Below are 14,001 nucleotides of genomic sequence, written 5' to 3' on the forward strand. Positions count from 1 at the left end.
TGACTTCTGCCCGCGTTGGGTTCTGATGTGCCTTCAGCTGCAGGCTGGGGCCCTTCTCTGTCTCTCAAAAGATACGGTATCTGCAAAACAAGCTGGTTTTGCTGTTGTGGATTTGGATGAAGGAGATGATACCAGTGTGTGTGATTTCAATCCGCAAGAAAACACAGACTTCAGGACACAAAGGAGAAAACGCTTTTGCAGCCTTTGAGCCTGAGGAAAAATAAAGAAAGCTAAAAATTATGGTAACTTACCCAAAGCAAACACTTGTGGCCAAGAGGATGCCTAAGCCTGGGGCAGAGCTGCTTTGGGAATGGTTGTTTTCTGGTCGTGGAAGGGATAGTTTACCAGAAAAATGCACATTTTGCACATGTGGCATCATTTTGAAACCAGGGCTGGAAACTCTGAAGAATCGAAGACGTTTTGCGCGTGATTTGGCTTAATTGTCTTTTGTCGTCTCTTCTCAAGGTGGATCATTTGGACAAAAACGGTCAGTGCGCTCTGGTTCACGCTGCTCTCAGAGGACACTTGGAGGTGGTGAAGTTCTTGATCCAATGCGACTGGACCATGGCCGGGCAGCAGCAGGGAGTGTTTAAGAAGAGCCACGCCATCCAGCAGGCCCTGATCGCTGCGGCCAGCATGGGTTACACCGAGGTAGGACCTACCAGCACATCACCGCCTCTTCGGGGTGGGAAAACAAGGGGTGGCTACATTTTCTAGCCAAAACATTGACCAAAGAGGGTCCTGGAGGCGGAGTTGGTACCTCCATCCTATTCTTCCTCCCCTTTCCCTGTGAACCAGGGGGTTCACAGATCCCGTGGCAAACCCTGCGGTCTGGGCAGGCATCCAAGAGAGGAAGCGTAACAAGCCTTTAAGTTGTTGGAATAAACCATAAAGCAAGGGTGGATAAACAGCGTGTTGCTCCCGACGCTCCTCCAGCGCTGTTAGGGGAGCGTGAGACCACGTAGCTTTGGACTGCGTGTTGGGGGAGAAAAAAGAGCCAAAGAGCTTCCTCCTATCACCCTGATAAAGATTTGTGATGTGGAAAATGGTGTGTATTTTCCTACCGAGAGGGAGTCTTTGAGGATTTTTTTTTTGCATTGGTTGATTTCTTTGCTAAATTGAGCTCCTCTCATTTACTGGAGTTTAGATTTTGCCTGTGTTAAGCGTAATCCATGAAAACATAGGTAATGTGCTCAGATCAGAGGAGCTAATTAAAGAAAGCTGGGAAATTCTTATTAGCTAAGTGACTGTGAGTTGAACTGATCAGAAGCAGATGTGACTTCAAAACCCTAAAGATCTGCTCGCCCAGGACATAATTTGTAGCAGGGCAGAGAACTTTTTAAGTGGGAGTTCCCCCCCCCATAATACTGACCACCTTTATAACTTATAGGAGGGAGTTTTGGAATTGTTTCATATTTCTTGGCCGCTGATAGAAGACACTGCACTTCCCTGTTCTGAGGTGCTTGCAGTCATAGGAGATGCAAGCTGTTTGCTCTTTTTCTACAACTTTGGTGATAAAACAAGTATTTAGCATGTTAATAAAGTGATCTTAATGACTGGTGGAGCCACACTGCTGTCCTTGCTGTGATTATACCCTAGTGTAACCATACCAGACGTGGCTTTACGGTTTAGCCAGGCCACTGAGGTCCACTAAGGTCCGAGGAACTTCAACAGCATTTTTCATGGAGGCACTTTCCTGGGTTTCCTGCTCCCCCCGTGCTGCTGTCATTCCCAACGTCCCATTGAGCACCAGAGCATCACTGGCAGGACACGGGAAAACAGCATTTGCCACCAAAATCCCCGCTCCCCTGTGCTGGTGCCTCTCTCGGTGTGTGCCCCTGACAGCGAAGCCGGCACGGCTGCCTCCCAGGTACTCCAAAAAGGCTGGTTGTAGCCCAGACCCCAGCGGATAATTGTTCCTCCTGGAATGAGAAAAACGTTTTTGTCCTTCAATCACTAAAGTAAAATCTCTATTTTCTTCTTAGCCTCTTGCTTTCTCGCATCATATGATCCAAACACTGAAATTTTCTGGCAGTTTTCAGTCAATTAAATCCTTTAATTTACCCTTTAAAGAAGTTAATTTGCTTCTCTGGGGTTTCAAGCGTCCACAGCTGGAATTAAAACATAGTGGAAGTCTTTTTAACAGTCTGCTTAAAAACAGTATTTGCTAGAAAGGAGCTAATGGTTTCTGGAACTAACTTCATCTTGGCTGAAGCTTAAGCTGACAGAGAGGCTGATGATTATAACTGCACCATTACATCACTTGTCCGTGACTCAGTTTCCCCAGCAGTAAAAAGGGACAATCATCCTCATCGCATCCCACCTGGTGGGACGTGATACAGATGGACACACTGGTGTCCCCTCACTGGTCTCAGCAGCTCTAGCTGCAGATGAAGGGGCATCCACTACGCTCACCAGGTCCTCTGTAGCAGGACAGACACCGTTAGAAGGACCTGACACTACAAAGGCTTATCATGTGTGGTCATATCGAGCCACTTGGGTGGGTTTTTTGGCTTGTACAGGACAGCAGGTTGAGTGATTGCTCTCTGGAAGAATATTTACTTGAGCTTGGGGTGCCAGGCAGAGACCGTTCCTTTCCCTCTGCCTTTTCAGAGCAGCTCGTGTTAAGGTGTCAGCAGTTTATATATATAACGCATCCAAGTTCGTGAGCTGACATGTCATTTTGTTTTAGATTGTCTCCTACCTGCTCGATCTTCCAGAAAAAGACGAAGAGGAGGTGGAGCGAGCACAAATCAACAGCTTTGACAGCCTTTGGGGAGAGACAGGTGATTTCTGTAGATGCTGTAGCTGCTTCTTGCATGTTTGCGTTTGTATTTATGGGCTCTCTGTCACCCGATGCGTCCCTGATCCCAGGCATTGCTTTGATGAAGAGAGAAGGATCGGTTCCTCTCATTGGATTTTAGGGGATTTACCGGTGCCAGAGTAGAGCTTGGCCTCAGCTTGAGTATAAGAGAAAAGTTTGGGGGTTGAAAATCCTGAGCTTCTGCAGCTCCTGGCACTTCTCAGGAGCGTGCAGGCATGCAGTGTCTCTGACAGCCAGGCCACTGATCTCTCTGAAACATCTCACATTAAGTGGGATGGACACAAAATTCTGCTCTTTCTCTCTTGATATTGGTTGTATTTCTCCAAAGCATCTCCCTGTTTCTGTCTCCTCTTCCCTGTTACATACAGCACCACGACTGTTAAATTATCCATTGATTTTCAGAACACTTCTCATTATTTAGCACCTGGTAATTAAACAAATGTTCTTTTGTGCAATACTGTATTTTTGTATTGATGGGTGTAATACAGAAGCCCTGCTTTCCACAACCTCAACAAAAGCAGCCATTCACCCCTTCGACTCCACAGACACGAAACGCACCATCACCTCCATTTTTTGAGACATTCAGACTTGGAGTTGTTAGCTTTTAACTCCAGTGACCTCATAAATATCATCCCCTGTCTTTTGTACTCAACTCACTAATCTACTTGCATCGCTGGTAATGTTCCTGTCAAGTTAATACACCAAGGTAATGTTCCTGTCTGGGTAACGGAGCACTGATTTTGATTCTGTCAGCTTTGCTTAAAAATGACACGATCCAAGGGTACGGACGGTGGCTGGTGTGTGGCGTGGTCTTCGGTCAGGTCGTTTCTGTTTCAAAGGGGGGAAAAATAGGCAGGGTTGTATTTTGAGCTGTTTTGTACACTGTACCTTTGAAAATATAGCCTTATTAGAGCCTTGTTAAGGGACGGAGTCTATAAGAAAGTGTTGCCCCTGAGCTTTAAAGGACAAAGACGGAGGGATGAGTGGTCCCAGCAAGGAACCAGGTGGGTGGCCGGGCTGCTCTGGGCCACTCGCAGGGCATCAGGGATGGTGTCAGCTTCTGCACCCACGGGGATGTAGCTGAGTAGCAAGGGCATTGGGCCATTATTAGCGGAAATAAGGGCAACATACAAATAAGCAATTTAAAAGTGCCCCTAGGGTGTCAGGGGAGAGGAAGGAAATTGGGTCTGGAATTAGGCAAATGAAATGACTGAGGGTTGGTAATAGGACAACGGCTTTGCTGCCGCTGAACTCACAGTTTGGAGTGGTGACCAGGCCAGAAAGAGCTTGTCCAAAAAGTTCTCTGGTGTTTGGGTCTTGAGGACTATCTTATGGTGGTGATGGTAATCCAGATGCTTTCAGAGCTTGATCAAAAGCCACTAAGATGTCTCCCAGCAAATTAACCTCCTGGGCAGCATCATACTCTGCAGAGAAACTCCTTGAGTTAAGATAGTCCTGGGTTGTCTGGATGAACCTGGCAAAGCCTGGTATAAAGCCGTAGGCATTTGATGATCTGGTGTCTAACCCTGCCCATCCCCGGAGCTCTCTGCCTTTGCAGGTCACACTGTCCTGCTCTCCGTGCTCTCTGCTCTGAAAGCCGAGTGCTGCATCTTCTCCCTGACAACGTCCAGCTCTTCCCTTTTCTCTTTCCTTGTGCCCTGGGCAGCTCTGCCCTCCCCAGCCTGCCCGTTGCCTCGAGAACTCTCCAGCAGAAGCCTTTTCCATCTCTGTTGTCCCCCTTCCCATACCTCTCCCCGCAAGGATCCCAAAAGCTGGACTCACACAGACGTCTGGGAGTTTCTCTGAGTAACTGGGATAACTGGGAATGTGGATTTGTGATTTGCAAATTGCACACAAATTGAGGAGCCATCTCAAAGCCCATTTATCCCATTAAAATTTGTGGTAGGTAAGATGGGAAAATGAGCAAAAATGAGCCAGCCACCAAATTCAGCGGGTTTTTGTCCTGTCACAGGCAGGACAAGTTCATATGAATCTCAAGATTCCCTTTCACGTTGTTTTGTTATTATTATTTTCCCAAAAGTAAATAGCGAGTTTAGATAAATTTGAAGAGAAATGCTGGTTTCCACCTAAAAATAGCAATCTGCTTTAAAAATCTGAATCACGTCTTGCCTGGTTTTTGATACTTGTTGCTCGTGTGTTTAATCTTCACGGAGCAGAGCTGACTGCCCGGCTCAGTGATATCAGCCAGATATCATCCAAAGGGCAGTGCCAAGTTACATCATAAGTTTAGGAATTGCTGACAGCACACTAAAGCCAACTCCAGATGGAATATTTCCCCCTGGGACAAGACTGATATCAAAACCCAGCACAAAAGTATCTGAGTCACTTGTAATAACTCCCGTCAGAGTTGGAGGTGCAAAGAACGGCTCCATCAAACCGCATTTGTCTGGCTGCCAGGCTCTGAAACAGATACACGTGCTCTCCAGGAGCAATTTAATGATTCCTTCTCCAGATAAAGTTGGGTTTTTTTCTCTAAGAAGGCAGACGTGCACTGCGCAGCGGCAGAGGCAGAATGTGCCGTTGCAGGTCCCTGGTGTTGGAGGCTGTGGCTTGTCTGATGTTGCTCGCTGACGGAGGGGGGCACGTCCGCACCTGAAACTCCTCTCGGGCTTTGTTTGAGCCGTGTTTTGAGAAATGCAGCAACTGTTTTACGGCGTTTATGCCAAGATTTTCTTATTGCACGGTGAGTTGTTCTCCTGGCACTAAGTCCTCATGGAAAAGCTGCAGAATGAACATTCCTGTTTTCCAGCCCAGGATTCTGGTCGCTGCTCCTTGGCTGGTCTTGGTGAACTCACCTCCTTCATGCTGGGCCAACAGAAGCTCTCTGGCCAGCTGTAAGACTTCAAACAAAACTGTTTCCATTCCTCTTATTTCCTCTTATCGCTTTTCCTTGGCTTTTCCAGTCTCCTTTCAACACAAGAACAGCCTCACCTTGTGCTGTGGGGTTTTTGGAGGCAAATGCCTGTTGCAAGGCACATTGGTGATGTGAGAAACAGGTTGATAGGTCCATCTAAGGAGTGCTAAAAGGCTTAAATAAGCGAGTACTTCTAGAATTTTTCCTGAAGTAGTTTAATTGAGCTTTTGGGCTTGTACAGTTGGACACCAGCCACAGGATAGTGCTCTGGGCTTGAGGTGACCAGCAGTGGAGCTGGAGCTCGGGGATGTCAACAGGCGATTTGGTTGGAAGGCTGGAGATGGAGGAGTGAGGCACCTCTATTCATTCACAGCAGCAGACTGCCCAGCTCTTGCACATTGGAGGGACCACGGGGAGTTATCTCTAGTCCAACTTCTCAAAGCTGGACTTTGAGTTCTAGTCCTTCTTCTCAAAGCACAAGGACTGATGAGGTCTGGGTGTACTTTAGTGAGTTGGTCTCCTAGGGTCCAGCTGGACTGAGCTCCTTTCGCCCCTTGGAGAGTTTCTCCATTTCTGAGGAGAGATGCTGAGATGTCTGCGCAGCACACAGGATGAGCTTGGAGAGGTTTCTCTCAGCAGCAGGCAGCAAATCCGGGTCATCAGTGTGGGACCTTCCCGCAGCAAGGTCTGACTGCTCAGCGGCACAGAAGCTTTTGAGCTTCCTTTGAGTTGGAGCTGGAGAGGACAGGCTGGAGCTACGTACCCCCACCAGGTGCTGTGACCCTGAGGAGCTGGGTAGCAAAAAGACATGTCAGCCCAGGTAGGGTGGATTGCGAGGCAGAGGGGAGAAGGATATGGCCATGGATCAAATCATCCTGTTGCGGTGAAGTCTTTTCCACAGAACATGTCATGGTGAACACCAAACACTTGGGTGATTTACAGTATTTCCACTGTTGCAAGCATAAGTCATTTTGACGCGAAATACCTCAAGTTAACCTGCAACATTTCAAGTGCAGGCAGGTTTCGAAATAGAACCCCAAAGCCCTGCATACCGATCCCTCTGCTGTGCACATTACACACAGTCCTCCTTCTATATTTGTAGCTTACGTTTAAAACCCACATGGATCTGATTATAGATTTTGCAGTATGTTCTGCTTGTGGCAGCGGGATGGTTTTTCTTTTAACTCTTGGTGTGTCTCAACCCCAAGAGAAGAAAACTCAACCATAATGTGGAACAGAATAGAGAATTAATTAAATCCCCCAACATTAACAGTGTTGCAGTTGGAAACCCATCAACACCTCGTAATCAGCCATCCCACAGAAATGTACTTCAAAGAAAAAACAAGCTACGTCAGTTAGAAATAGACTCCCACCTTCTGCTCAAACTCCCACTGGAAGCAGCAGAGCATGGAGCCAGCGGAGCCGTGCTGAAGTGCACAGAAAGTTGGGGAGAGGAGGGAGGAACCGAAAAGTCTAAAATTAATACCAAAGACGAGTCAAAGGCAGGTCCCGCACTTGGAACTATTTTGAGATTGAATGTGTCTCTTCTAACCCAGCCATACTTCCCGAGTTAACGGAGCACATTTTGTCAGGGAAAGAGCTGTCAGGTGTTACTTCTACCCACCTCTAATATTGTGAGCATCTGTAATACTGGAAATAAGAGTTAATTTTGGTTTTGCACAATGACCTTGCTGGTAGGATCAGTCCTGGCCAGAAACAAAGCCAAGAATTAGCATTTGTCTTGGAGAATGGGCGAACATATTAATACCATTTTTGCTTTCTGATTGTTTCCCTCGTGTCAAAGATCTATGGGCTAAAGTGAGATACTAAAAATAAAAGTCCTCCGTCTGAGTTACGCTGCTCTGTGCTTGTTCAGATAGAGAAAAGCCACAAATCTGACTGACATCCAGTGGCTGGCAGTGATTTGGCAGTGCCTCCAGCTCGATCCCTCACTTGTTCTCCTGGAATCATGGTGGGATGAGTCAAGGACAGGTTGCAGAAGGTCTTGTCAAGACAGCACGTGCCTGAAGACCTGTGTTTTCTCTGGACGTTGTGCCCCCACTAAGACACACTCGGTCTTGCAGCCTGTGGCTTTTGCAGTCGGGGAACCTGCAGGAGGCACGGGGGAAATGGTGACAGTTTCATGTGACAAGGCTCTGCATTTCTTTGCAGCAACACCTTCCTTCAACCTCAGTCACACGTGCCTGTATTTTATACCTATTGCAGTTCTCAGCCCGTTTCACTGCAACATGCAGAAAGTAATAAAAGCTGATTGTCCCAATCTGCCTCTTTCCATAACGTTAGGAGATCTTTCCATGGAGGAGTTGGCCTTTGAAGTAAACTAGAATGACAAGTAAGAGCTACAGCTCTACTGAGCCAACCCATTTTCTTTGTTCGTTTTGCCTGTCGTGAGCTATGTTTGGCATTTCAGGCACCATCGCTTCGATATCCAGCAGAAAGACCTATCTCTGGGTATGAAAAAAACTCTGCGGAGAGCGTGGCTCTTTCCCTCCCTCCCTTCCTTCCTTCCTTCCTTCCTTCTTCCTTCCTTCATTGCTTTTCTCTCTCCCACAGCTCTGACGGCGGCGGCGGGGCGCGGGAAGCTGGAGGTCTGCCGGCTCCTCCTGGAGCAGGGCGCCGCGGTGGCTCAGCCCAACCGCCGTGGGGTCGTCCCGCTCTTCAGCGCTGTCAGACAGGGCCACTGGCAGGTGAGTGGGGTCCTCACACCACTGGGAGGGTCTGAAATGTACGGTCAGGCCATTCCTTCTGTCTTGCTGAAGTATGGGTGAAGAAAACAAACCCCAAATCTTCTGGGGAATGATCAGAGTGAGAAGAAGAGAGATTGTTGATGCTTCCAACACCCTGAGCTCTTGCTGGCTACAGGCAGCTTTTGCTTAAGGATTGCATTATCTCACCATTTGGGAAGCAAGGGGGATGCTCTTGACTTAAGAGTTCATTTTTACTGTCATTATACGCTTCTCCTATGCCCCTCTTGACAGGCTGAGAGAGTTGGGGTTGTTCAGCCTGGAGAAGAGGAGGCTCTGGGGAGACCTTATAGCAGCCTTCCAATGCCTAAAGGGGCTCCAGGAGAGATGGGGAGGGACTCTTCATCAGGGAATGTAGCGATGGGACGAGGGGGAATGGTTTGACACTGAAAGAGGGGAGATTTAGGTTAGGTACTATAAATAAATTCTTTGCTGTGGGGATGGTGAGAGCCTGGCCCAGGTTGCCCAGAGAAGCTGTGGCTGCCCCATCCCTGGAGGGGTTCAAGGCCAGGTTGGAGGAGGCTTGGAGCAACCTGGTGTGGTGGGAGGTGTCCCTGCCCAGGGCAGGGGGTGGGACTGGATGATCTTTAAGTCCCTTCCAACCCGAACCATTCTATGGTTCTATGATTCTAATCTTGCAGCAGTAGTCTCAGAGGGCACCATGCCTTGCGGGGTGAAGTTTCAAGACACGGGGACCACTCTGCTCTTCCTTGGCCCTGGTTCCTCTACATACAACGTGCGTTCCCAGCTGGATCTCTCCGTGCAACGTGTGTTCTCGCTTTGTGTGTTGCAGATCGTAGATCTCTTGCTCACGCATGGCGCCGATGTGAACATGGCAGACAAGCAGGGGCGGACGCCGCTGATGATGGCCGCATCTGAGGGACATCTGGGCACGGTGGAGTTTCTGCTTGCGCAAGGTTAGAGGACGTGCTTGGAAGTGTGTTGGAGACCGGCCACGGCGAGTCCCACTGGGCTGTCTCCTGCACAGCTGGAGTTTGTGGGGTGGGGATTGTAATCCCACTGCTGGCTCGGGCGGTGGAGAGGTTCTCAGCGCCGTATCCAGCTTATTGGAGAACTAGAATAGTCATAGCATTCATCTTGGCTGCCTGTTTTGTTGTCTGTGTTCGGTGCTCACAGCCTCAAAATCACACATTTGAGTCAGAAAATAAAATTTCATAGCACAGGTGCTTTGAGCGTTAAGAATGTGCCCTTGAACCACGCTCAGAGCTTTCCCCTTAGACAAAAAAGTCAACAAGCAATGTGATTGAACCATCGCCATCGCCGTGGAACAAGCAGGCGAGACTCAACCACGGGACCAGGGTCTGGGACACTTTTTAACACTTCCATTTTTAGCACTGGTATTGTTTCCCATGTTTTTGGCACCATCAGCAGCAGGAGGGTAAGGCCCCGACACAGGCAAGGAATTGGTGTATTTTTTGAAAATCAAACAGAATTATTTTGAAGATAGCCTGCTCTTCAGCTTCGCACTCACAGATTCCCTTTGCTCAGCACTTTCAGTGTCTAATAACTCCCCTTCACTGGGAGTTACTCAGTCAACGGGAGCATGTTTCAGTTTTACTCATTGCTGCTGTACAGGTTTGGGGTGAGTCAGAACAACACGCTGCCTGCAGCCTGCAGGAGCACGATTCATTCTCATTTCTGTCCTTCCTTAGAGACTTCTTTTTTGACAAATAGCCAATGTTTCTTTGGTGTGTTTCGGTAATTTTCCTTTTTTTTTTTTTTTGGTTAAAAATAGCATTTAATTCTTGTGTTGTTATTTGATATTTTTATTTCAGGTAAGATCCCTCTTTGGGAAGGGATATTTTCTTCATATCGTAAGTGACTGTGGCTGACCCCTTAGCCAAAATGTGAGACACTTGAATATTTTACGTAGTAGTTATAAGAATATTTTTCACTGTAAAATTGCCGGGCTTCCAAGAGCAAGTTTCCCATTGCCTGTCTGTCTGTCCTGAGCCGTGGGGCGGTGGGATCGTTGCTGTTCAGCGCTGTAACCTGCATAGGGATGTGCCAAAGATCAGGCATGAGTTTCTTATGAATTAATTCAATTAATGCTTTTCTGATGTTCTGTTCTTTTCAAAAGTTCAAATTAACACTCTCCATGTTTGATTTGTAACGTGGCCCCTTTTGCAGCTTGACTGAATCTGTGTAAAAGGCTTAAAATAAGTGATTTTTTTGTTGTTGTTGCCAGACTTGAGCACTGTGTGTGTTGCTTAAGACTGGCTGGTTCAGTGGAGGATGAAAATACCGGGTAACCTCATCCCGGCTGTGGGATCGCCAGCAAATGGATGTCATGTTTCCCTGGCTCTTTGGACACTGAGAGCCCCAGAAGTCAAAAATACGAAAATATTTTTTTACTTTAAAAGGTCCATTCCTCTAAATAGCTTAATAAACTCCCCTAACTATGCTATACCATAGTCCTGGAAAGTTAGCTCAAGCCTGGGCAGAGTACAGTGATATACGGTGTATTTTAATTAAAATGGCTTTGACAATCCTGTTCAATGTTTCATTAAAATCAAAGTGTGTGAATCATAAGCCATAAGCATTAATTAGTGTGTTGCAAAGCAAATCTTATTTGACTGTGCTTGATTAACACAGCCAGCGTTTGTAAACACTTTTTATTAACAGAGTTGCAGTCATCAATCAATTTGAAATCCAAATTTTTGGAGTTACCTACTGCTCTTGGTTAACACCCAGAAGTAATGGACGTGTGAGATGTGAATTAAATTTTCCCCGTAACAGCTCTGCTAAAGCTGATGTTTGTACGGGTCTGTGTTACACAAAGCAAAGGAATTCTTGATGCTCGTTACGTTTGGAGAGAACTTGATTCTGAATCTCGTTTTCCTGCAAAAAAGCAATGCCTCGGTTCTTTTTGCTACCTTGGGATTTGTGGTTCGTGTGGGTGCTGCTCCTCGCTGTCTGTCTTGTGCCTGTGACACACGACGCTGAGCCTCGTCCCTGCAGGGATAGCCCTGCACGGGCACAGCATCTTCTCATGCATCCTCTGCACAGAAAGGATCTGACTGTCCTGGCCATTCCCACCTTCTTTTTGATGCTCCGAGTGTCCATCCTTTCTTCTTTTTTCTCTCTAGCTGGCTCATTGTTCTGTGTCTGCTGAATAACATATTAAACCATAAATTCTTGCGTTTAGCCAGGTAATTTTTTCAGGGAAGGAGCAGCCCGTCACTTCTCAGAAGCCAGCTGGGTTTGCCCAGCCAAAATCTTTCCCACGGCAGCAGGGATCAGTCCCATGAGGTCACCATAAGCCACTTGCCCTCCAAACCATCAGTTTGTTTCACGTCCAACTGCCTTAATGCTAAGTGGGTCGGAGATTCCCGGAGAAGCCAAAGATGCCTTCAGGGTCCAGCAGAGGTTCTGCTGGAGCTCGGTGCCTCGGAGCAGGTCGTGCCCCAGGTGCCTCGGAGCAGCGTTTGGGCGTCTCTGAAGCGATGGCCATTCTCCGCTCCCTTAGACCTTCAGCTCACGTGGCTGCAGTGATACCCTGAAGCCTGGGCATGTCACCCAGTGGAACGGTGTGTCTCTTCCACCAAACTGGGAGAAGAGTGGGAAGGTTGAATGAGGATGTGGCTTTTCCAGCCTTCCCTCTCATTGCAGGAGCTTTCTCGCCTGCTCCAGAAGAGTCAGAGGGAAAACACGAGAGAAGATGTTGATGGTTTGATAGCAAGAAAGTAGCTGGTACAAATTAGAAAGAATGAAATGAGGCTTTATCCTGCTTTGCTGAGCAAGAGTTGGCCGTGGGTCAGTTGGGGATCATCTGGAGGGCTTCCACAGAGCTTCTGAAGTGTTCCTGGGCACAGTGTGGGCAACGTGAGAGAAGGCTGGAGAGGTGTTAGGACTTTTAGCCTGTATGCTGGAGCTGCCTTGCAGCCAGTGTCCCCAAAGATGTCACTTGCCACCTCCCTCCCTGGCACCCCGTGCTGCCGTTCGGAGCCACGCAGCGAGCAGGGCGCTGTGGCCGAGCCCAGAGCTCCGGGTGAAGGTTTCTGAGCACATCCCGAGCAAACACTTGGGTGTTGTTGCTCCTCTGCAAACCAAAAGCTCTGCGAGCTGGAAGACCTGTCGGTTTGCTGCCATCTGGGCGGTGTGTGCTGACCGGGGGATATGTCAGCTGGGGTGAAGGGGAAGGCGCAGGGAATTCACGTTACTCCCCCGCTCGCTGAGCTTTCTGGAGCCGGCGGAGATCTCACGCTGGGCGGTTTAGAGTTTACCTCCAGGAGAAAAACACTGCAGCGGCGATTCATCCCAGCCTGCTGGCAGGAGCATCCCGCAGGTAGCCGCAGTTCCTCGGAGGAGCCGATACGGATCTCTTCTGCACACTCCAGAGCCGGAGCCTTGCCTGTGCCATGGCAACCGGAGTTGTCTTCGTGCCACCGAGAGGAGTGTTCACTTAATGCTGCTGTTCAGATCTCGTACGCGTATCCATATGCCGTACGAAGCAGCGCTGACCCGTCGGTATGGCAGCGCGGTTGCTTCATCCAAGAAAATGTCAAGTCCCTCTCTCCTTGGCTTGCAGTTGGCAGTAGTTTATCCCACAACGTTGTATTTATGTTGGGTAAAGTTCAGGGAGAAATACTGCTGGAAATCGTGTGGATTTTGGGTAAAGGGGAGGGGAGTGAAGAGGGGAAAATATGTGCTTTTTTAGAAGAACTGGGCTGAATTGACTTAGTTCCCTCTGGTACGCCATGACCTGCTGAAACAGCGAAATGGTCTTCGTCTCTGACTCACACAGGCTGGAATGGGGTTTGATTAAAAAAATAAAAACAGTTAAAAAGAAAGATTGATGTCTCAGATGAGGGATGTCAGATCCACCCTGCTGCTCAGAAGATGTTTGCCAGAAAAGCCCACAGAGCTAGGTGCGAAAAAGTTTGCAGCTTGGTGTGAATAAACTCGTTTGCCACAGTTCCTGTCAGTGCATTTGAAGTTGCCATGGAGGGTGGGATCTGTGGTGGGAGAAATGTTAATAAAGTAATTAATAATTATGTGCATAGCTCTCTAAAAATAAGCTGTCATCACTTAGCGGATGGTTTGTTGTGTCAGAGTGCTCAACAAGAGAGAGCTCTGAAGTGAACTGATGCCTGTTCTTTCAGGTGCCTCCATTTCCCTGATGGACAAGGAGGGCTTGACAGCCCTCAGCTGGGCTTGTCTGAAGGGACATCTCTCCGTGGTGCGTTCCCTGGTGGAGAATGGAGCTGCCACCGACCACGCGGATAAAAACGGACGCACTCCGCTGGACCTGGCAGCTTTTTACGGCGACGCAGAGGTGGTAAGTGGCCTGTAATACTTGCAGAAGGGAACGGGCAGTTGGTGTAAAATCGTAGAATCATAGAATTGTTTTGGTTGGAAGAGACCTTTAAGGTCATCAAGTCCAACCGTTAACCCAGCGCTGCCAAGTTACCACTAACCCATGTCCCTCAGCACCACGTCTACACATCTTTTAAATACCCCCAGGGATGGCAACTCAACCACTGCCCTGGGCAGCCTGTTCCAGTGCTTGACAA

The 14,001-nt window shown here is 48.2% G+C and overlaps 1 protein-coding gene across 3 annotated transcripts in view; it reads left to right on the forward strand.

Annotated features, from left to right (window-relative positions):
• The window catches only part of TANC2 (tetratricopeptide repeat, ankyrin repeat and coiled-coil containing 2), a 213,886-nt gene that overhangs the window by 190,022 nt on the left and 9,863 nt on the right, over positions 1-14,001 (forward strand). For all 3 annotated transcript variants that reach the window (XM_074162697.1, XM_074162698.1, XM_074162699.1), the window contains 5 exons: positions 466-651; positions 2,693-2,786; positions 8,274-8,407; positions 9,258-9,381; positions 13,591-13,766. In XM_074162697.1, the coding sequence (XP_074018798.1) occupies positions 466-651; positions 2,693-2,786; positions 8,274-8,407; positions 9,258-9,381; positions 13,591-13,766 (714 nt within the window). The remainder of the gene's footprint in view (positions 1-465; positions 652-2,692; positions 2,787-8,273; positions 8,408-9,257; positions 9,382-13,590; positions 13,767-14,001) is intronic.

This window comes from Numenius arquata, chromosome 23 (assembly GCF_964106895.1).
Source record: "Numenius arquata chromosome 23, bNumArq3.hap1.1, whole genome shotgun sequence".
Lineage (NCBI taxonomy): Eukaryota > Metazoa > Chordata > Aves > Charadriiformes > Scolopacidae > Numenius > Numenius arquata.